A 24,763-nucleotide genomic window follows, 5' to 3' on the forward strand; every position below is an offset into this window, starting at 1 on the left:
GGAGTCAATAGTACCATATTTGTCTTTGAAATTTAGGAAAGCACAGACACAACATTTACTTGAGTACAGTACTCAAGTAAATGTACTTTGTTACTGTCCACTGCTGAATGCAACATATGAAAGCCAACAGGCAAAGCACTCAAAACTGGGATTCTCACCTGACCCCGAAGCCTTTGCCAGATTTGGAGGCACTGTGGGTAGGCGAGTTGCTGGCACTCCTGCTCAAGTCTTCCAGTGATCTCTCTACAGGTTTACCTTTATCTGTGGGCACGGCACCATTGTCTAAGCTGTCCATGTCATACCTGCAGTGAAAAAGAAAATTCATGAAAAGAAAAGTCTGCATTCATACTGCATGAACTGTCATGGAGCTTAATTTTCAGTTGACTGGCAATTAAAAGATCCTTGTCTGAGCTCAACACATTTTCAGGCCATTTGGCATGCTATCTCTCTGTAACCCACTGTTAAGCAGGGAAGGTCAGAGGTCAGTCGGAGTGGCTTATTGTCAGTATTGTCCATAGAACGAGGGTGTCTATCTGCTTTACAATGCGCTACACCTCTGGAGGTTGAGCACAACACCTACCATCAGCTCCCGGGACTTAGTTTCCCAAGCCGGGTTTTAAGTCAATGTTGTTCATCTGCTAAAGAGTTCTAGTGCTCTCTGTACTGTAAGTGAAATGCTATCTACTACTTGTAGTTTGGTGAAATGTTTTCAACTGTGATTTAAAAAAGAAGAACATATGGAACTCACATGACAGCACACTGAGCGAAAGACAGGTAATCCACAAGAACATCCAGACCTCGGTTCTCCTCACTTAGGAACTCCTGGGCCCAGCTGTGAGAGGAAAATGCAGATGATAAAATTACAGTTATTGTACAGCATTAATTACCTCATCATATACAACCTAAGACTAAAGACAAAGCCACAATGTTATCCATTAGATTTACCTGCTTCCATTAAAAGTACTCACTTTTAAGTAATCACATAATAATAACTTTTATTTGTTTACCACTGTTCAACACCAAGTTACAAAGTGCTTCACAATCAGGGAAGAACATTTATCATCTAAAATAATTACAATAAATGCAATTGAATAAACAGAAGGTTTCAGCCACAACAATGAAACGACTGAAACGGTGGCAATGAGATCTATTAAGACAGACAAAGGACTAGTATCCTCCATGTTTAAAGTCTGATCATCTGGGGGTTTCTTTTCTCACAGTTTTGCTGGTACAGCAGCCTCTGACTGCAACTCAGGTGACTGTGGACAGTGGATGGCACACTGGTAAACATCAATGATTTTGTTCTTCTTGATTAATTTGATCAATTCTATACTGTACATCATTGATTTAGGATCAGATGGTTCATCAGAATAAGAATTAAACAGATTTGATCAATTAGAATTAGATAACCTGATAGTGAAATAGCTTACAAAGCTGAATAGGGCAGATATTTGGTTACAGTACATCTTTCCAGGATCTGCTGGAAGGGAAGGACAATCAAATCTGTTTTATAACACTTTAACGCTCTCAAGGCCTCAAACCTCAAGCTGAACAACTTTGCTTTGAACAACAGCAACAATTCTCTATCCAGTGTTGACACAGAAAGATATATTTTATTGTCAGAATTAAGAGTTTTAGGCCTCCTTTGCCCAATATACTCATACTTTGCTTTAGCTACTGTAAGATTTGAGCTTCTGAAATGCATTTCTTTCTGGAAAACAAAGTAAAAAAGGATTATGAGAGAGGCTGGAGAAGGTCCTCACTCCTCACCCAATGTGATTTGTCCTCAGGGAGATCTCCAGTTCTCTCAGGACCTGGGTGGATTCCTGGACACGCCTCTTAAACTGACAACACAAACAAACAAGATCATAAAACAGAGCAATGTTTTTAATTATTATTTTTCAAAACACAGAGCGGACTGTGGAATTTTCACCCAGGACACAGGCAGCTATATGGACTATGGGCAATTACCTAGTTTCATTCCCTAAATGACGATAAAAGAAAGCATGCTCCATCACGATTTATAATTGAAATACGAATGCAGTTATACTTGTTTGGCTCAACAAAAACCCAAGCTGTATTTGGGACCTGAATGTCAGACTATTGAGCAATGAGCAGTGTACCTTCCTGCTGACCCCTCCATGGTCCAGATAACTTTTCAACTTGTCCAGATAGGCAGAGGGTGGATTCTTCACTTGGAACCGTTCCTGCATACAGAGGTGCACACGCACGCACGACACACAGACGGCACACACACAAACAAACACATACCTTTAATTATGTTTGAATAGAGCCCAGCTGGGACTTTTACACAGACATACGTAATGACACTTATCCACGCACAATTCATTTTAACTAGCATCCACAGAGACACATTCTTTTGAAGTACATCAGAGCCCATGATGTCACTCATTTAACTGGACCACGATTTTTGACGACCTCACGGAAAGCATTAGCATCACCGTTCAACTAGGACGTTATACGACGTATCGTGTGTCACTCTCCCACCAAGACATTATGGGCCTCACCACAGTTGCCACAGCAACCTGCAATATTGATGGGCTGTGTGTGAGAGAGCATGGGGGGTATAGGCACAATACTGTGTTAGTATGTCAACTGGAGGTTTCACTTGTCTTCCGTTACAGTGGAGAGTAAGGATACTACCTTTTGATCCACAGTAACTGTACTGTGGGTTTCAGCACATCAACCACCAAGGGCTCCGTGTCATGTTCTGCAGTGGTTCTATAACTTTTTGTCAAGGACCCCAAAGTTATTATGTATTTGGCTGCCGACCCTCATCTGAAAAAATGTGGTGCCAGGGACCCCCATACAACATTTGGGTTGTTCAAATGTTATAAAAACATTCCAAACTTTTGAAAGATAGTAGATCTACAAGCTTACAACGTGTCATATCGCGTTGTTAGCTTGTATATCGGATATTTAGCCAATGTGCAGTACAGTATATAGGGTTAAAAGTGGTTCAACTGATTTGTGGACCCCCTGAAACCCCCTCAAGGACCCCTAGGGGTCCCCAGACCCCACTTTTAGAACCACTGCTGTACTGTATGTTGTACTTGGTTGCACATCTGAGCTTGTAGATCAGCAATTGTCTGTGTGCAACACTGCCGTGCGAGTGAGTATGAATCAGGGTTAACAACCACTGAGGGTTTTTACAAAAACAGAACCACTGTGAAGATATAAAGTGACATTATTATGGTAGTACAGTATGACTGTACAGTATGTCATCCAAGAGACCAAGATGTCTTGGGCATCCACTTCTTCTCTTTAGTAACCAGACAGAGCTTCATTCATGGTGACAGATGCTGGTATACGTGGCCAGCTGTTGGCTGGGTTGGACGGAAAACGTCTTTCAGAGTTATAAGAAAAGGCTGCATAACCCACCTGATCACAGACCAGGTCCCATTTCTTCTCACTGTCGTACTGACTGAGGATCTTTACTTTGTCTGGAGGCAGATTCATAGTGTTCTGAAACAGAGAGAGAGAGAGAGGAGGGGGGGGGTGGAGAGAGGCGAGTGAGTTAAGCCAGTGGTTCTCAAACTTTTTCATGTCAAGGACCTCCAAAATGTATTTGGCCACGGACCCCATGTCAAAATATTTGGTTATATTATATTCAAAGATTTGCACAAATTTCCAAAATCTTTCAAAAAATAGCAGATCTACAATGATCTTGTGCTATTTTTTAATAGCCAAAGTATAAAAGGTAAAAATTATTGGGATGCTATATTAACACATTTTGCTGGGGACCCCCTGGAACCCCCCCAACAGACAGACAGACAGCTTTCATATGATAGTTTCATGATAGATCGAGAGAGGGGAGTTGAAAGTCTCCACTGCATGACTCCAAGCTTCTGATGCAGATTTTTGACAATTTCTGTCAGAGAACACTAGTATTTGACAGCAACAATGACAACACAGAGCCGCTGAACTGGCTCTTTTCATGACAAGGAAACCTTCACATAATGGCTCCTCCTCAGCCTGTGTTCAAAAGTAGATTTCACACAATATTTTTGAGCGCTCGACAGGTACTGTACATCAGTAATACATACTGTTTACACTACTGCTGACGTAAGGTCTGTTTGCGAGTTCTGCTGATACTTGCCATGTTGCCATGCGTTACCTGAAACCCCAGACAGACCGGAGAACAATAAAGATACAAACACACTCATCCCCCAACAATGCCGCCGGTCACTCTATCATTATGTAGCTTCTCTCAATAATGCATGGCTCCGTCGTCGATGATTTCATTACGTGCCAGTCAAGGCAGTCAGTGGCTCTGTGACACAGAGGTGAGTGGTGATGCATTCTGGTAGCATTACAGGCTATTATAGCAGACACAGATGGCTACTGTTGCTCCCCGGCTGGTTGCCATAACATAGTTTGTACCCGATGAGGCAAAAAATATGAGAGCATTTCTCAGAAGAAGGCTTAAGTACTCACAAGGCAGGGGACTAGTTGACATTTTGGGCCCCATGATATCACCGGGTCCTTGAGATTTACTAAAGAATACGATCTATAAACTGGGGCCCTTAGTTAGCAATAATGGTTGATGTTAATTGTTTGAAACAGTAGCGCACTGCTTATAAGCAGTGTACTAAATTGCCTCAGATTTAAACCGTTGTTGCCTCATCAAATCAATACCCTTCTCCAAAATTGGACGCCTAGTCTTATCTCATGTTTTGGAAAGTGGAAAGTGATTAATTATAGGCCTAAAACAAGCTTGTGTCTCAACTAATCAGTGCTCACACAATATCCTTGCACAAAGCCAGTCTCAATGCAATGGTTTCATATCCAGAGCTTGACTTAGGTTGTTCAACTTGTTTGTCATTCATTTTCTCTGTATACGCGCACAAACGCACACGCACACGCACACACACACTTTTTCTTGCTCTAAAGCAGAAATGTCCTTAGAAACTAACACACACTACAGTGTCATAACTTTCACATGGATAGCCACAGCTCTCTGTTCCTTGCCATTCCCTGCAAACCAACAAACGACATCTGTGTCGACACTAAGCCTTTAACACCAAAATCAGTCGATGCATCAGACTGCATAATGCTGACATTGTACAGGCTACTGTTGGTTGATTGCTGGGAGTTAAGGTTTCACTTGGTTTATTTTGAACTTTTAAAACAAACACACAGCTGTAACCATGCTCCCGTCACCCAGGTGCATACCACTGTATGATTTATGGACAGGAACAGTAACTGAAACCTCAGCCCAACCTTTGACATGTTATTGTGTAAACACAACGTTTTAGACTTTATCTCCAAATCGGGGGTTATGTCATGACCTTATTTGCATGGGGAAAAGGCCTTGAATTGACCCTTGCTGCTTAAGTAGCAATTGTGAAAGTTTAGAACGAAAGGTGTCACCCAGACATGGGCTGACTGACACACACACGCACACAAATACACTCATAGTGTCCTACATAATGACAGCAGGGCCTGAAGCGTCAGCCGGCTGTCCCGTCTGAACCACACACACACACACACACACACACACACACACACACACACACACACACACACACACACACACACACACACACACACACACACACACACACACACACACACACACACACACACACACACACACACACACACACACACACACACACACACACACACACACACACACACACACACACACACACACACACACACACACACGTCGTGAAACTAGGCTAGTCGACGGGAGACTGACACTCAAGGACAAAACATAGTTATCTCTCCACTTTGCTTGCTCCTCCTTCTTGCCTCATCCTCCTCTCTCTATCACTTTATTCCCTTCCCACTCCTCCTCCTTCTTGCCTCATCCTCCTCTCTCCATCACTTTATCCTCCTCCTCCTCCTCCTCCTCCTCCGCCTTGCCCACCCTATTCCATATCCCCCGCTGCTGTCTAAGTTACTGTAACCGAGTACAGATGTCCTGGCTCGCAGCAGATGCCACAAGGTCAGTCAAAGTGTGGAGTCATCAATGCTGGGATGGTGAGCCTGCCTCTCAGGAACGTTGCAGGCTTCAGGGGCTGCTTAGTGGTGCTTTATTGTAAGCTTTTAACGCAGAGCCTCCCCAAGGAGCTCACGGCGAAATCTTGCATTCCACAATTTAGCCGAGATAATCTGTGAGTTTGAGTCTTGTTGTATGATATTGGTCAGGTCAGGTCGCCTGTTAGTTGATTGTTATGGATACACAGTATACAGCAGTGTTGGCTGTAGTAACTAAGTACATTTAATTGAGTACTGTACTTAAGTACAATTTGGGGGTATTTTTACTAAACACTTTTACTAAAAATATTGTACATTTTACTCCACTTCAATTATTTGAAAACGTTAGTTACTTTGTAGATTTGGATTATTATTACAAAACATACATTCACCACTTTCAGCCCTACATAATTTGGCTATTTGAAATATTCCATATTGAGTATTTTAACTTTTGGTACTTGATGCACCCATCTATAGGCTAACACATTAGAATGGATGGCTGAAGGAGCATTGTTTCAGAACACCAAAAATAGCTCCCAATACGCTGCACTGTGACATATCGTGAGCATGTACAGTAGACCTGCTATTTTAGGTGCTCGACACCGGTGCACAACTAATTATAATATGTCAGGCTTATACATTGTCTCCCCCCCCCCCCCCACCCGATATCTACTGCATTATCTAACCCGAACATTCAACTTTAATGTTCTTCAATGACTGTAATATTATTAGCTCTGTGCTGAATAACAGGACTAACAGTGGCTAGCACGTGACGTAGTAAATCAATGGCCCTCTCCAGATAGCAATGGCTTTGATAAATCAGCCTTGATAAATGAGGCTGGTGAATCGATAGGGACTGGTTGGAAATAGCTGACTGGGCCCGTATCGCTGGCCTAGCGGTCCAGGCACTTAGGCTCTGGTGTAGCCTGACGGCGCGTCGCGGGTTCGAGTCCCGTTCCCGACGGCCTTTGCTGAGTGTCTCTCCCAGCCTCTCTCTCCCTCTTTCCTGTCAATCTTCACATAATAACTATCAATAAAGGCAGAAAAGCCAAAAAAAAAATGGCTGACTGGACCATCTTGCAACAGAGGATAAACCGGATCTGTTTAGAGCGAATACTGCTGTGTTACAAAGCGCTGGTTTATTAATGACTATTAGTTTTGAGTTGATCAGTTTGTTAGTTGTCTGTTCATTCAGTGCTCTGTTGCACTTGCGTAGCGTTTATGGTGTATAAGTTAATTTTCCCACTGTGTGAGTTCAAGTAACACTACGGATGTCACTCTTTCTAATCCTCCTATAACCTAGGTGCAAACCAGAAACAGAATTAGTTATGAGGATTTTTTCCAAATGGGAGTTGAACTTTGATGCTGATCAGTATCAAATGCTATACACAATGCTATCTCACTGTGAGAAAAGGTACCATTAAAAAAGGCACTTTTGCAATCAAGCCCAGGCCTTTGTTAGCACTAAGAAATCTCTGGTATAAGGAATAAGGAAAGGAACACAACACTAATTCCTACAGTAATTAGATCCTATCGATTTAACCTCTCTCACTATCGCACACGCACACACACACACTTTGCACCTTTGCCTGTACTGTACAATTATTACACCTACCAAAAGGTGAAAAGTAATTAAAGCTGTGATATGGAACTTTTTTTACTGAATAATAAAGGTAGTATGACAAGACACTATAACTAGAACATCTGCAGTGCTTGGGGTGGTCTGGTGGTGTGTGTATATATATAAGAGAGAGAGAGCGAGAGCGAGAGCGAGAGAGAGAATACTGTACATACATGCATTATGATTGCCTTTAGCACAATTCTGCCATTGTCACAGTAAAGTGGGACACCCACACTAACATTACATATTCATAAAGTACTAGTGTACCTAGGCTTAGCCTGAATTCAGGTTCCAAATCACAGCTACACCAGAGGCTTTGTCAGAAATCTAACAAACCATGGAATGCTTTGTAAAAATGGTTAAAAGGCTATCATGGTTTTACTAAAGCCTAGTTGTCTATCCTCAAAGCACAGCACTAGTCTAGGGACAGAAGCTTTGAGCTTTGAAGTCCAACTGATGATGATCTCTATGGGCAGAACAGGGCTGTGTCTGATGAAAAATACCAGATTTTCTGGCAGTTAAAAAAAATATGGTGGGAGCAGCACAAGAGGAGAGAAGTGGAATATGGGGTATGAGAGGTACGGTAAGTGTGTACTATATGCATGTTGAAATGAAGATAAATGTGAAGCGGAGCAGGCCTGTTTACAGAAGCTTGGGGTCACGTTGGGTACTGGAACAGAATCAGAAGATGTACGGTGGAAATGCCTGTTGTTCACAAAATGCAAAGCAATTAACTTCACCGAAAATAAAATAGGACAGTCACAGTACATAATAAAAGAGAAGAAAAAAGGTGTATAGGTAAAAACAAGGTTTTAAACTTTCTTTTAAAGATATCCACTGATTCAACAATATTCTGAAATAACTTACCAAAACATTAATTGTATTTATTGCTATTAAATAGCTATTGCATTCTCTTACTTGACAATAATGATGAAATGAGAAATGCTAATGGAGGTGATGGTTAAAATGGTCTATTATTAATGTACAGCAGTCATCGCCCAAAATATCAGGTACCACATGTGAATGTGTGTAGCAAGCTGACACATGGGTGTGAAGCTACGAACTACATAAAGGAATTAGAATTAGGTCTCGCAGGCAAAATAAAATCCAGTGTAGCACTAGCAAGGCTTTCATTATTATGAAATCTCTTCCAATGCAGTCTGAGGGCTGCACCATTTCAACATCCACATATCTACCAGAAGGAAATCCAATATAGAACTTATCTTAATAGGTATTGTTCTAGTCACTTATACAATCCAAGTAGGAGGCAGGAAGTTGTGTGGTTAAAAAGTATTATAAGAATATTATACTATGTACAGTATGTGCGCCTAGAACAATATCAGAACACACAAAAATAGCAGATGTACAAGCTCACTGTGAGCTTGTAGATCTGCTATTTTTGAGAACCACTGTTCTAAATCTCTTTTTTAAACGTATGTTGCTATATAAATATATATATAGCTAAAATCTAAAATGACACAGATGCTTTCCCGGTTTTAATGGGTTGACCCATGGATAAGACTGTGGTGGCAATGGACAGTTTCCAGGTGTGTGAATGCAGTATTACGGCACTGTCTCACGCTCCTCCTTTAAATAAAGCATCGTATATTCCCAGGCATTGTGTCTTACGCATTGCGACCGATTAAATAATCATGCTTAGAAATGAAAGAGAAGGAGTTGTATATGAAGTATCCAGTAGACGAAAAGGAGGTCTCAAGAAAAAGAGAGTGTTCAGCTAACAGTAACAGTACCCTGTGCATCTCCATTACAACACTTTCACTTTCAGACGTTGGACACATATGGAACAAAACTTGTCTCATGTCTCAGACACCTCATGGCCCGGACCGCTGGGCCTAGCGGTCCAGGCACTTAGGCTCAGTGTAGCCAGACAGCGCGTCGCAGGTTCGAGTCCCGAGCCCGACGGCCTTTGCTGCGTGTCATTCCCTGTGTCTCTCTCCCCGTTTCCTGTCTCTCTTCACTAATACTATCCAATAAAAGGCAGAAAAAGCCCAAATAATATAGCCAAAAAAATATATAAATAATAAACCTCTAACAAGCTAAATTCTAATTAGTCCTCAAGTCAAGTGTCTCCTTGTCTCTAATCCTGGCCTGCAGAAAGACGTTGGCTTAAGGAAGTGGAGTGCTGTATGGTGTGGTTGACTGCCATACCTGTACCAAACTTTAACAACATGTTTTATGGTTCTTTGGTCTTATTTGGGTCAAGAATTATTTTTATTTTTTACAAAGCAGATTTGGTTAGAGCTTGTCACACATTTGCATAATTGGTGTCAGTTCTTGAAGTGGATCAAATAAAACTTGCTTTCACCTTGATTCACCTGGAAGAACGTGCCCCCATCTATTTGTACATACAAAGTATAATCAAAATAGAGTTAAAATGAAGTAAATCAAAAGCACCTCATTCAAAATGACCCATCTCAAGCTGTTGAGAGGGTACACAATAACAAACAGGTGTTTGGACACTCTCTCGCTCCCTGTTTCTCTCTCTTTTCAATTCTCATATTCTCTCACACAATTACACCCCAATCCACCACCACTTTCCCCAGTTGGGAGAATTATGCAAAGTGTTATGCAAAATACAGAGGGAAGACGCTCAATATGAATTTGAATAAAAGGGGTTATTCTAGTTCAGCCAAGCCTTTGTACTATAGCTTTCATTAGCAGAATTATAGTTTGTGAAGAATCTTTCATGGTTTAGATATGGACTTATGTTAAAGATATTGATATGATATCAGAGCTGTGTTATTCAGTGAATGTCAATGACAACGTTAGTACATCTGCTTCAAAGGATCACACATAAGCACAGCAGCTAAGCCCTATAGACTTCGTCATACGACAAATAGCGTAAATAGCAGATCAATAAGCTCACCACTCATCGCAATGAAGCGTCTGCTAATTTCGCTATTCAAATGCAGACCCAACACACAGCATATCAAGGTACCTGCCAAAATAAGGGTCACAAATAAACTGAAAGGTGTTCTTCATGCCTCACTGTTAAAGGCATTTTTAACATTATTTCTACTTCTGCTAATGTTCCATTCACAGCCATAAAACTCAGCTGCCTTGTGTCTCCACAACTACGCCAAAAAGCTACACAAAAGTTCAGCCAGTTATGTCACTGGAGAAATCTTTGAATTTGTTCACTGTGGATTTATGGAAAAATCGTCTGTGTGACTTCAGAAAATATGAATCCGGTTGATGTAATGATAGTCATAGACCATAGCTTGGCATGCAAAATGAATCGTAGCAATTGAACACTGACACAATGATAATCATCAACAATGAAATTAAATGCATGTGTGAGTGTTTCTCTTTACGTTGATATGCATCTTTTCCAGGCATGGTTTAGGTGCATGCCAACCTATCCAAAGTGCCATTCCATTCCATCCTAATAAGAGCAGACAATACCAGCAAGACAATGCCAGTCATGAGGGCTGAATGGTTCATTGATGGAGTGACTATTCATTCACTGTGAGTACTGTGTGCTGTGTCCAACACGATGATGTTAGTCCCATGTTTGATGCCGAAACCCAATGCCACGCTGTACCGAGAGCAAATTCCACCACAGCGTTGGCTGTGTGGACATTCAAGTATATGAATCTGATTAAATTGGACTAATTCATCATCTGCCATGACCTTCTCAATCACCAGGCCACAACATAAAATGTACATTCAATGATTCTGGACCTGTATGCATGCACCCTGCCTTTTTCACCCCACCTTTCTCATACCACCGATCTAATCTAAATTTTTTTGGCCTTTCTGACCTCCGTATGACAATAGTTTTACACAAGAAGTCACTCCTCAAATCAACGTCCCGGTCAGAAACTTCGAGAGATTGCAGACTTAACTGCAGGAAAAGACAGACAGACACAATCTGAAATCATATACGGTAGCCCACAATAACTCACAAAGCCACACTATGAAAGCAGATGCCAAATGAGACAAATAGATTCTCTGTCAAATAATAAAGGATGTTTAAAACCCTCCACACAGCCTCATTTCATGTCATCATCACATCAGCTCTACAGAGGTGCATACAGCATCTACAGTAGCAGCCAACTGGTTTGTATGCAGGTTGAGTAGCATCTCCCCTTGGCTCAAAGGAGATTTGCTATGCAGAGTCAGCAGAAGAGGTGCAGAGGATGGGGGGAGATGATCTGTGTTTGGTTCAATGCCATGGTGATATAGTGACAGTGTAAATGGTTCTAGGGCTGATAAGAGAGGATATGCTGCACATTGGTTTTGAGAATGGGAATGGAGGGCTAATCAGTTGTCTGGGTGGCGAACAGCCTTTTTGCATGTAGTATAAGCACAAGGGGGCGGGGCCGTGGGTGGTGGGTGGGGAGAGAGCCTGGCGACGCGAGCTATGTTAGTGCACTGAGTGGCAGTTCGGGCAAACGCAGTCCCCACAACATCATTTACGATTTTTCAAACAACCGCAGACTACCTTTTTCGCCGATAAAGTATAGTTTTGGACCATGACGGAGGCGCGCCGACTCAGCAGACCTTGAGGCCGAGGAGTCGCGCCCGAGCGCCTCCAGGCGCGAGTGCCCGCGACGACCGGCCGATGGTCTGCTAGTCTACTAAGCGCCGTCCGAGTTATGTACCGATAGGCACAGAATCGTAAATGATGTTGTGGGGACTGCGTTTGCCCCAACTGCCACTCAGTGCACAACATAGCTCGCGTCGCCAGGCTCTCTCCCCACCTGCCACCCGCGGCCAAGCCCCCCTTGCGCTTAAACTACATGCAAAAAGGCTGTTCGCGTCTGGGTGGGGAGACAATGGCCCAGGAGCTATACGTCAGGGACTTTTTAAATCTTCCTCACCTGTCAGGCCCAACCCATTTGAATAGGCCATTAGAACTGACATGATACAAAATTAGTATCACTATGCACTGCACATCTAGGCTAAATGTTGATTTAACCATGAACCATGATTAAATGAACACTACGGGCATTGCTGTGTACTGGTGACACTCGTAATGGGGTAGAAGTTCATTTACATTTTCACTTGCTGTTGTGTGTGCATGCGAGCGGACACATCTTGGATTGCTTGCAGACTCCAGCTGGCACGGTGTGCGTTCCAAGCCCCTGACCTCATCCAAAACTAGCGTGACTACAATAGCACCATCATCAAGAGCATCCTGACATGCTGCATAAACTGTGTACCACCCTCAATTGAGGAGCACTACAGAGGGCGCTGCGGGCAGCCCAGCACATCATTGGAGGTGAGCTTCGGTCCCTCCAGGACATATGCACCAAGTGTTGCGTGGCCAAGGCAAAACAGATTATTTAGGACGCTAACCACCCCAGCCACAATCTGTTCACACTGCCGCCGGGCAGGCGATACCGAAGTATCAAATGGCACACAAACAGTCTAAGGGACAGTTTCCACAGGCAGGCCTTATCAGGCACTGAGCCCTACCACACGTCTGTATATATCTACCCATATAATTACCTGCTGTACTTTTTACCGTTTTATCTATTTTCTTGCTTCTCCATGCACTATTTTGCACCCACAGGTACATTGATGTGTTCTGTCTGCCCTTACGTTGATAATATACACACATGCATATCCCAACAGTATACATTCTTATGTAGGCTATTTTCTTTTTTATAATAAGCACAATAGACTAAGGAAGATTATTTAACATAGTAAATATAGCTCCGCCGCATTCTTGTGGCTGTATAGGCAATAGACTCTGTCCATAACTGTGGTCCTGGGTTTCCAGAAGGTAGCATGCCCTTGCCCATTTCCTGTCCTGGGTCGTTTTCCATTTTTGTTTGATTGGCAGATTTTAATTGGAAACACATACAAAACTGTCCTTTGTGTTTACAGAGAAGAGAAGAGAAGAGAAGAGAAGAGAAGAGAAGAGAAGAGAAGAGAAGAGAAGAGAAGAGAAGAGAAGAGAAGAGAAGAGAAGAGAAGAGAAGAGAGTTATCAGACAGGAACTGTTAAGTATTTGCAATGTTCTGAGTTTGAGTGAGTTTGAGAGTGACAGAAAGGTGAGGGGAAACACTCCCCTCACCTTTCTGTAACTGTTGCAGAGCTTGTCATTAGGCTATATTCACTACTTTTGTGTGACACTGTGATACAACTAAGTATAAAATGCTTCATATATGAAAAAAACATTAAGAGTTGAAATATGCAATCAATGGCAGAGGATGGATTCCCCCCCATACCATTCCCTACAGCAAATCAAACCCTGCTTATCACACTCCACCATGAGATGGGAGATGAGTTGAGAATAAAACTAAGGAATGTTTTAATGCTACTGAAGAGACTTCATAGTTGTGTGACCGCATATCAAACATAGTGAGCGAGCGCAGCCGCAAACACTCACATGCTGTCAACACTCAAGCACAAGCTCGACAGTCATCGTCCAGGACCATGCTGAAACAGAGGACAACTAAACATGCAGGGATGGCGGTAACAAGAAAATCAAGTTAGGGTCGAGGAATGCCGGGGCCCGTACTGAATTCTGTCATCGTAGAATTGTTGTTGAGGGGCAGGAGAAGAATGAGGAAGACTAGCTGAACTTTCTAAACAATGTATCTACGAAGATACATCTGTTTAACATTTGAGAGACAGTTTTTCCGCAAAACATTACTCACATGGCAATTGATATACAGCTCTGTACCTGCTAGCTCCTCAGTGAAAACACAACATTCTCTTGACTAATGACCATGTCCAGTGAAGCAGTTAGGGGTTAATGCCTTGCTCAAGGTAATTCAACAGCAGTTGCTGAGAGAAGGGAAGACGCATGACTCGTCATACCTACTTTTTCCCAAGCCTCCCTGGGGATTCAAATTGGTGGCCACCTGGTTACACAAGCACTTCTCACTTCTCCAATTTCTTTACGCTTTTGCCACCTCTACAAATATGCAACTTTTCCAGAAGTCAATAAAATACCTTCAATTCTTTACAAAAAATAACACACTCGTACAACACACTGCACAACAGGCCTGTTCTACACTGTGTATTCAAATCAAACCAGTCTGATTCTTAGTTGTAAAGATATTGCATGTGGATGTGGATGTTTTACCACAGTTTCTCCTATGATGCAGTATAAGCCTTAGCATAAAGGATGTTTTAGGTATCTTTAGTTTCCACAGTCATGCCGGGCACCTGGCTCATCAATGATCCTATCCTGAGGATCAGGACATTATCTATCATTATCTGCATTCTTTGTCTGTGTAGTTTGTCACAGAGTGTTTGTCAAGACTTGGTGTGGTTTGGTATCTCTCCTTTGGTGGATGTTTGTGTCTTGCTTGAATTATACTTAGTTGCCTACAGGTGTCGCACACTGGCATGAGACTAAGCATAAATCAGGCAAAAGGGTAGCCTGACTTAGTGACTTGCTCCACACTGTGACGTGAGCTGATTTGTGTTGCGTGAAGGGTTTTGTGAATGTACGTACACGTGACACATACTGTTGCATATTCATATACTGTATTTATGCACAATATACACATGCATGAACATTCTGTGCAGGTGCTTGCTTATGTGTATATTGTATTTGTGTGTGTGCAAGTGTGTGTTTGTGTGTGTGTGTGTGTGTGTGTGTGTGTGTGTGTGTGTGTGTGTGTGTGTGTGTGTGTGTGTGTGTGTGTGTGTGTGTGTGTGTGTGTGTGTGTGTGTGTGTGTGTGTGTGTGTGTGTGTGTGTGTGCAAAAACTCAACTCACCAGCACGGCACTGAAACGCTCCTCCAGCTCCTCTTCTGGGGGCATGGGGAGCTTGGGCCCCGCAGACTGTTTTTGGGGTCCCATGGAGCCTAGCTGGGCAGCCGCTGTCTTCCCCTCCTTCCCGGGAGGCACTTCAGGGCCTCCTGCTGCGTTCCCCATGACCGTCTCCCTGATGGACCCTAGTGATCCACAAGTACTTCCACACAGCACCCAAAAGCTGCACTGTAAATCCACGCTTAGTTTAAGACACTTCTAGAAACCTTGCGGTGTGCCTCTGTAATCCAACAAAGTATGTCTACTTATGTAAACTGAAAGGCAAGGGTCTATGTGGTGCTGACCTGTGATATTTGGCTATTTCCATGACCACAGGCCATGGACCTTCAGGCTAAGGTTGTGCAAAGTAAAGTATTCACTATTTCTTCATCTTCTCAAAAGGACAACGCACTGGTATGAAATTCACCCCGCAGTCACACAAAAAAAGTGGTTATATCTGTTTTAGGTCTTGCTGCCGTATAAACCCATGAGAGACCAGAAGGTTCAGGGGAGTCATAAGAGACAGAGTGACAGACAGAGTGACAGCTGAACACAGAGAAAGAAAAAGAGGCTGTAAAAAATAACTCGGAGACAGAGAGAAAACAGAAGGAGTACAAAACAAAAACATTGACAACAGGTAATGCTTCCGAGTTTCCCAGCACACTTGAGGAGAAAACTCTTGAGACAGTGTCGCCTAGTAGTCCCACAGCTGCAGTGGCCATTGGTGAAGAGACTTGTGCCGGCTTGCAGGTAATCTATGGAAGTCCTCCCCCTGCTGAAACGTACGCTGGATGCTGGGAGTCACTGGTCCTTTGGCTGCCATTGCCAGAGCATGAGAAACACAACAGATGAGTATTGTGGGCAGACATCCAGTGATCAGCTTCTCTCTGTGTATCCAAAACAGAGACAGAGGCAGAGGTGGCAGCGACAGCATTAGTTCTACCAGCAGCTAGTGTTGGACAGGACTGAACAGGGGGAGATGGGTGCTCTCTGGGTCCTAATGCCTCCATGTACGTGTACACCCAACCTGTTCAACTGCTACTGGTGAAGTGCAGTGCAATCTCCCTTTGGCCGAGAGGGATTCCCCTTCGGTTGGGCGGCAGATGTTTGGTTTCCCCTGCAGGAGGAGACCTGTGGATTCAAATCCAGGTATAGTTACTGTACCGATAAGGAGAGAAAGAAGAGATGGCACCTGATGAGGAAGCATCCTTTCCCAGTAAACTACAATAATTGTTTGTCCTAATACAAGGGTTCCCAAACTTTTCAGGCTGCGACCACCCAAAATAATCATATTTGAACTGGGGACCCCCCACCCTGACAAGTACTTGGAATTGTTGTAGGCATTACATTTAGTTTGACTCGGTTCCACAGATAAATATTGTGAAAATAGACGATCTACAAGCTCCCTGTATACCCTGTATACACTTATACTGTATGCTGGTTTGTTTACAGTTGAGTGAGAAAACAATGTTGTAAGCAAATCATCTGGGGACCCCCCAAAATCATTTGGGGACCCCCTGGGGGTCCCGACCCCAAGTTTGGGAACCACTGTCCTAATAGACATATTGCAGAGATAGACAAAAGGAATAAAGCACTGGAGCATCTTAGACAATTAAATGCCTTTTTATTCACACGGTGCTATTATACAGGTTTCGATACCAAGTGCATCTTCATCAGAATCATGATGAAGTGCTACATGATGAAGTGCTATAAAACTCTTAACCGACTATGATTTAACTGAATGCAAAATGTAAATTCCTGCCACTGATAAGTGAAGATAGCCTTCCTTTCCACTGTAATTAAAACCATGCCTATTTCACAAATACACTGTTTGAGGGTTAATGTCATTCTGCTCATTTTCAGTAGGCACTTCTAAATAAAGTAAACAAAAAGCTTCAGGCTGGAGTTTCAAATAACTCAATAATTCAAATAACAGCCACAGTGCTGCAACTCGTACAGCCAGATCACGCCGTGCCAAAGTCCCTTTATTTCCAAGTAAGCTCGAAAATCCCCACAACAACAGCCCACATACCCTCAAACTGTCCTCATAATGAGGTGAGCTTATGCACGGCGGCTGAAAAACAGGATCAGACCCTTAATCAGAGTCATAAGTTGTGTGGTAGCTACACATAGATGACTGACAGCCTTGTGTGGAGTCAGTGGTGGAAAGTAACTAAGGACATTTACTCAAGTACTGTACTTAAGTACGATTTTGAGGTATTTTTACTTTGAGTATTTCCTTTTTTTTATATTTCATACTCCACTCTATCTCAGAGGCAAATATTGTGCTTTTTACTCCACTACAATTATTTGACAGCTTTAGTTACGAGTTACTTTGCAGATTTAGAATATTATTACAAAACATACATTAAGCACTTAAAGGAGGAGTTCACCCAAAAAAAATCTTATTTTCTATCAATTACACACGTCACGAAGCCTTGATTTCATGGATTTATTTTTGTTTTTGTGGCATTCCTAAGACAATAATTTGATGACCGTGTGTATTTCCGGTAGGAGACACAAATAAGCTACTTTGTGTCTCCTACCGGATACATTAGCCGGTAGGAGACGGGAATCAAATTATTAGCCTAGGAATGCGACAAAAACAAAAAAGAATCCATGGATTCAAGGCTTCATAGGGTGTGCAATTGATAGAAAATAAGTCATTTTTTGGGTGAACTACTCCTTTAAGCCCTGGCCTATACTTAGGCTATTTGAAGTTGTGAGCTCGTAGATCTACAATTTTTGGAAAAGGTTTAACAACATTTGAACAATTTGAGTAGGCCTACTTTTAACTTTGGTGGCCTACTGTATATTTTGATGCTAATACTTTTGTACTTTTACTCAGGTATTTTTTTTTATAATACAGGACCTTTACTTGTAACAGAGTATTTCTACATTGTGGTATTGCTACTTTTACATGAAGAAATCTGAGTACTTCTTCCACCACTGTTTGTATAGGGCAAAGGCTCTACTAAGCCACTAGCAACAGAATGAACAGGCAGTGGTGTTAAGTAACTAAGTACATTTACTCAAGTACTGTATTTAAGTACAATTTTGAGGTATTTTTACTTAACAGGAATATTTCCAATTTTCAGTACATTTACCCCACTACATCTCAGAGGCAAATATTATACTTTTACTCCACTCCAATTGTTTGAAAACTTTAGTAACTAGTAACTTTGTAGATTTTGATTATTATTACAAAACATACATTACCCACTTCAGCCCTATATTGTTTGTAGTAGGGCAAAGGCTCATACTAGCAAGCCACTATAGTGCACAGAATGAACAGGGTGCTGTTACTGAAGGTGGATTATACCTGGATGCAGCTGGTCAATAAATAATGAGTGTTATGTTGATACCCCAGGTCTGGACACACCGGGTGCATTTCTCCTTTCCGACATGTCGCCTTTCCGACGTTGACGAACCCTATACCTAACCCTAACCCTAACCATAACCGCACGCGGAAGCCACTAGTCGGAGTGGTGAGATGTCGGAATGGAAGGAGCACCCCGGACACACCTGGTCAGCAGGACCAATAATAAATGCAAGCTGCCCAGTAATGTAGCTCACACATCTTTAGTGAGGTAACTTATCAACCATAAGTTGGTAAAAAGATATTTGCAGTGGTGGGAAACGTTTTTTACTTAAGTAAAAGTATCAATACTGCAATGTAGAAAAGACTGTTACAAGTAAAAGTCCGGAATTCAAGTACAGTATGAGTAAATGTACTTAGTTGCTTTCCGCCACTGCCTATATTTGTCTTTTTGACATCCAGGCGACATAAAAAATTGCAACACATATAAGCGTGGATGGACACACGCACTCACACTAAATAAGTTAATTCATTGATTGACTGGTTTTAATGTCATAAACATGTCGTCAGAAAGTCATGACAGACAAGATGTTGTGAATGTGGTATTTGACAACTGCAGACACTGAGCAAAGTTATGTTAAAGTAAGTAGGAGATGCTATAACTTACCCCTCTTTACTCGTCATCATTCATCGCCTCTGTTGTTCAATACAGAACTGTATATATTGGGTCATCATAGTCATAGATGTTCATGAGTCCTTTATGCGTTATCTCCCGTCTAAGCACAAAGCACATGGCATGGGGGAATCCTAGCCATCACACGACGGTCGTCGTCTGTCACGACCGTCACGGATGAACTTCAACCTGCTGTTTGCGCTTTTCCCCCTTTTGGCCCGTACATCTAAATACATAAACGTTCAAATTTCAAGTGCTTAACCCATGGCCACGGATGTTACAATTCTGTACGGGTCTGCAGAAGTACCCGTATCTTCCGTATTGTTCAATAAAAAACATTTTAATCCGATCGGTGGCCATTTTCTTATAGAGTTATAGCGTATCAGAGTGCAGTTCACCTCCCAACCAATAGGGTCGCGTAGTTGAAAGCGTGGAGGAAATAGGGAGAAAATCCAAAGAGAAAATCGCACCGATCGGATTAAAATGCTTTTTATTGAACAATACGGAAGATACGGGTACTTCTGCGAGCCCGAACATAATTGTAACATTTGTGGCCATGGGGTAAGCACTTTATATTTGGCCTATCGGGCCGTAAATAGAGAAAGTACAAACGCCAGGTTGAAGTTCGTTTCAGGGCAAGAGGGAATCCTAGCCTAGCTCTGAATATCACATCACATTTAGTTCACGAATCATGCTAATTTGGAGTCAAAATAAATTAATGTTGAAAGCCAAGATGTAAACTACTAATTCTTGTGGTATCATTGACTGACAGACTTTTTGTTCTTCATTGGTTTTAATAAAGCAGGATACAAACCGCCATCTACACAGCCCATAGACACAGGCCCAACAAAATGCAAATGTAATTACAGTATCTGCATTAGTGTGCCATCTAGCGGTCAAAGGCGTTATAGTACCAGTACAGAACACAACATAACATTGCATTCCACTTGGTCCTGAATGCAATCAGTAAAACAAACCATCACCAGAAAAAGGACAGCAGTGTAACAGCAGTGTATGTTTTTATATTCTCTTGCGACTTGGCCAGTGTTCCCCAAACACTTTTTAATGGGTCCAGCTTTTTAAGTTCTTAAAAAAAAGGGATGTCTGTGTTTTTTATTTTTTTACTTTGTTTATTGGGGGTTTCACAGCAGGATTCAGCATTAAATGCAAATGATCAGGTGCATAAAAAAGCTCCTTAGTGCAACCAATAAAATACTAAAGCTCAATAATCACATTGAATTATCACCCCAAGACATAAAGGACAAGTACAAATAAAATAAAAAATATATATACATATACAAATTATATAAAGCAAACACAGACCGAACAAGACAAAAACAAAAACAAAACTAGAACAGACACATCAGTCAAACAATACATATCAATGTCACGTTTAAAATCCGCTATACAGCACAATACCCCCGCCACAGCAAACCCATCGTATCAATGCTCCACCAGACCTCACGTATCCGTATCCCCGATCAGAGATGGATCCAAATTCCGGACAAATTGATAGAATGGACCCCATACCTTCCCAAACTTACTGGAGGAGCCATTTAATGAGAACCTTATCTTTTCCAGTTTTAGACAATACAAGATGTCTCTTATCCAATGAGTGTGAGAGGGGGTATGTCTGTGTTTTTAAACCCTTAGTGATAGCTGTATTTGCATAGGAACAACAGCCCCCCCCCTCCCTGTTTCCTGCCAATCTCTGTACTCCTACTATAGCCTACTATAAAGTTATTTAGATGCACGTTGTTTAGACAGATAGGCCTACTGGGTTTGATGTTACCTGGTAACACCTTGTTACCTGGTAGTTTCTTTGAAGCACTACTTGTTCTCTTTGCACTTTACTTATGTGACTATTTACACTGTCATTTGTTGACTAGAATTGATCCGTACTCTGATTTTGTACTTTTATGTCGCTCTGGATAAGACCTTCTGCTAAATTATACCTAAAATGTTGTATACGTGTAATGTTAATGTTCAGCAGATCTGTGCCATGCACACTATAGCTGTACTGTAACATCCAAACAGTATAGATATTGTGATTGGAAACACAAAGTTCCGTTTTTTGTATTCACTGTGGCTTGAAAATCTAGTAGCGCCGATCAGAGCACTATGCCACGCGAAGCTTGGATCCGGATCATCAGGGTTGGTCACATCTTTTGCCACCCACCCACCATCCAATTTTAATATCTAAACATTTTTTTCTGCTACCAGGGGTATATGGTACAAAACATAATCCAGTTGCCATTTTCAAGTCCCTGCTCTATGGTATGTAGCTACAGTACATTACATGTAATGCTATCAACACCACATTCAATCTTTGTGGGTGTGTAGCCTACAGACCACAAAGTGATGTGAGTAGCCTATTGTTTTATTCAAACTCAAATATACTCAAATATGTTATTCATAATTTCTTTGGTAGATCAAATAGTTTAAAAAAATCACACCCAGTGTGAAGTGGGCAGTGCCAGTGTGGTCACAGTGGTCATCACAGTGATGGAAGTCACTGTGATGATAAGATAAGGACCAACCATTGTACACCCCTAACTTAAAAAAAAACATAAATGTGTTTTTTTTAAGTGCATAGTCCTATTTATAGGGCTATGCACATGTGTCATGTTTCACTAGCCAATCACAGTCCTGAATAGACTGTGATTGGCCAATCACGGTGCAGGGTTAAGGGGGTACACTGGTGGCCAATCACAGCGCAGGGTTGGGGGGGTGCAATCGAATGTCGATGTCCAAACCTCACATATAGGGGCGGTTTCACCGCCCAAAATTGAAACCGTATTTATACAAATGGAAGACTATACATAAAAGCAGCAATAAAACATTCATGAAATGTTGACAAACTAAATATACAACTATAAAAACATTGAATATGAAAAAGTTAACAGTTGCAACAAATAGTCAATCAAATATTTGATCTATAGCCTACTGTACATCAATTTTACACCTTCAACACTCAGAAATGATTCCCAAGCCATTATATCCTAACCCTTATGCTGAGGTATTGAGTACATTTTCACATACGTGCAATTTATCCTCTGCATTTAACCCTTTCTAACTTTCAGGAGCAGTGGGCAACTACTGAACAGCACCCAGGGAGCATTTGGGATTGTCTCTTGCTCAACGAGTCACGACCGTTCAACACTAAGCAAAGAGGAGCCGGGGATTGAACCAGGATCCCTCTGGTTCTCAAATGACTGCATAGGCAGACTACAACTCTCTTCTCGCCGCCCCAGAAGGAGTGCACACGGGCAGCTGGCATTGTGGAAAAGCTTACGGACGCCACCTTGGAATCGTACGCCATAGGCATAAAGGATGGGGTTGAGACAGCAGCGGGTGTAGGCTAAGGTGCAGGTCATGTACTCCCACACAGGGCCACAGAATGGGCCTGCCATCTTGCGTGCCAGCACCACGGTGTAGGGCAGCTGGAAGACCAGGAATACCAACAACAGCAACATCATCAACTGTACGCTATTACGGCGGTGCGAGCCACTGCCAAATCCGTGTCCCTTACAGAGGACTAAACCAATCGCGGAGTAGCATACGATCATAACTAAGAAGGACAGGCTGAAGACAATGATGAGGGCTCCATAGGTGGCAATTTTGATCCGTCGTGGCCATTCTGACCCGCCATTTTGATACATTGTGTCCCACATTTTGAATCCACAATATGCATCAATGCCTGAACCTGACACACCAGAGAACAGGATCTCAGGGAGACTGAGGATCAGGGCGATCAGCCACACCCCAAAAAAGACGAGTTTGCCAGCCTTTAGCATCTGGTTATGGAGCCGGTCTGCCTTCTTGGTTACCACCATGTAGCGGTCAATGCTAATGCAAGCTAGTAGCAGCAGCCCACTGTAAGTGTTGATGGCGTAACAGGCACGCGTAGCCTTGCAGAGGGGATCGGTGAAGATCCAGCCCAGGTGAGTGTCGATGGCTTGGAGCGGGAGCGTGAGGAGCAGCAGGAGGTCGGCCAGCGCCAGGTGGAAGCGGAACACATCAGTCATTGAGCGATCTGAAAGATGGCGGTAGAGAGCAAACGTGGCGATCACCACCAGGGAGTTTCCCATTACGCCCAGCGGGAAGACCAGGAAGAAGATGCACGACTGGCAGACCTTGATGGCCAGCTCATAGTCGCCGGCTTCACACCACTCAGTCAGAGTGGAGTTGAAGAGCAAAGAGAAGTTGTCATAATCATCAGTTGCATTGTCATAGTAGTCAAATCCATCGTTTTTGGGGGTGGTATTCATAGCTGGTGGAAAAATTAAGGAAAATAATCAGTAATCACCCTATTTCAACATAATAAAATTCAATTCAGTTCAATGTTGTTGACAAAACAGTTTTATATAGAATCTCTTAAAAAATAATGTCAAAATGAATTTAGGTCATGACTCCTCAACCCAATTTCTACAAGCTCAGAATCTGGGGATCTGATGTGACGTCACACAAACCACCCTCTTAGATCCTTACCCACTTTAGGTGTCATAGCAGCAACAATGAAACACAGGAGAGGTACAGTAAGTAAAGGGTCAAGAACCAAACCAAAATAAATTTATTTTTGTGATTCTGCCTCGAGACACCTGTTCTGGGTCTCTGAATGAGTGAACACGTGTACAGTCTATCAATATATCTTATACAGTCTAATGCCAGTGAATATACTAATGAATATGCGTCTCTCATTTCTATATACATCATGGTCTCCTGACTCCTGATGCAATGTTGTCAGGAAGTGGTTACTGTCAACTAGTATGCGACTGCTGATTCTTCATAAATCATGAGGTACGTATGACTAATATTTATGCAAGGAAGAATAACATCTCATAAAGCTCTATGAGATGGTATATGGTATATATATATGGAATATGGTATTATCAAACTGACCGTTTACAAATAATTTGATAAAAATTCTATAAGCTGTTGACATGGTCTTATCAAATATATCTACTAACCTTTAAATAATTTGTGATGGAAAGCCAAAAGAGTCTCCTGATGGAAGGGCAGATGAGGCCAGCTGTAGGTGCAGAGAGGGTGCTGGGTGGCTCTAGTAGGGTAGCTCTAGAGAAGAGGGCTCTGGTGTTGCCTTTTCTAGAACTGATGATGTTAATAGTAGGAGGAGTTAGCAGCAGAGAGGGTTTTCTTGAACTGAAAGGTGTTAATAAACTACTTAACAAGTAATTGGTTAGTAATTACTTGATTAATTGCTTGTTCAGGTTCTATTAACTATTTGTAGGCATAGTTGTAAATCATTAACCAACGATGAACAAACATTTAATAACTCATTAGTTGTAAATCATTAACCAACGATGAACAAACATTTAATAACTCATTAACTAAGTTTGTGAATGAGCCATTAACTGTTTATAAAGGATAGTTATTCTAA

At 42.1% G+C, this 24,763-nt stretch overlaps 2 protein-coding genes across 2 annotated transcripts in view; both read right to left on the bottom strand.

Annotated features, from left to right (window-relative positions):
• fmnl1b (formin-like 1b) overlaps positions 1–19,404 on the bottom strand; it is a 51,913-nt gene extending 32,509 nt beyond the window's left edge. The window contains exons 1-7 of the mRNA XM_080456098.1: positions 19,357–19,404; positions 15,338–16,501; positions 3,403–3,486; positions 2,124–2,207; positions 1,771–1,844; positions 749–832; positions 159–302 (exon numbers count right to left, since the gene is read on the bottom strand). Of these exons, the coding sequence (XP_080312224.1) occupies positions 159–302; positions 749–832; positions 1,771–1,844; positions 2,124–2,207; positions 3,403–3,486; positions 15,338–15,496 (629 nt within the window). The 5' untranslated portion in view covers positions 15,497–16,501; positions 19,357–19,404. The remainder of the gene's footprint in view (positions 1–158; positions 303–748; positions 833–1,770; positions 1,845–2,123; positions 2,208–3,402; positions 3,487–15,337; positions 16,502–19,356) is intronic.
• Positions 19,405–22,152: 2,748 nt separating this feature from the next.
• On the bottom strand, positions 22,153–24,426 carry LOC308104319 (C-X-C chemokine receptor type 6-like). The gene is made up of 2 exons (XM_080454728.1): positions 24,333–24,426; positions 22,153–23,635 (listed from the first exon to the last, which is right to left on the bottom strand). The coding sequence occupies exon 2, from the start codon at positions 23,631–23,633 to the stop codon at positions 22,509–22,511; it is 1,125 nt and encodes a 374-aa protein (XP_080310854.1). The 5' UTR covers positions 23,634–23,635; positions 24,333–24,426; the 3' UTR covers positions 22,153–22,508.
• Between the last annotated feature and the right edge of the window lie 337 nt (positions 24,427–24,763).

Source organism: Gymnoscopelus braueri, assembly GCF_963280865.1.
Source record: "Gymnoscopelus braueri genome assembly, chromosome: 17".
In the NCBI taxonomy this organism is placed as follows: domain Eukaryota; kingdom Metazoa; phylum Chordata; class Actinopteri; order Myctophiformes; family Myctophidae; genus Gymnoscopelus; species Gymnoscopelus braueri.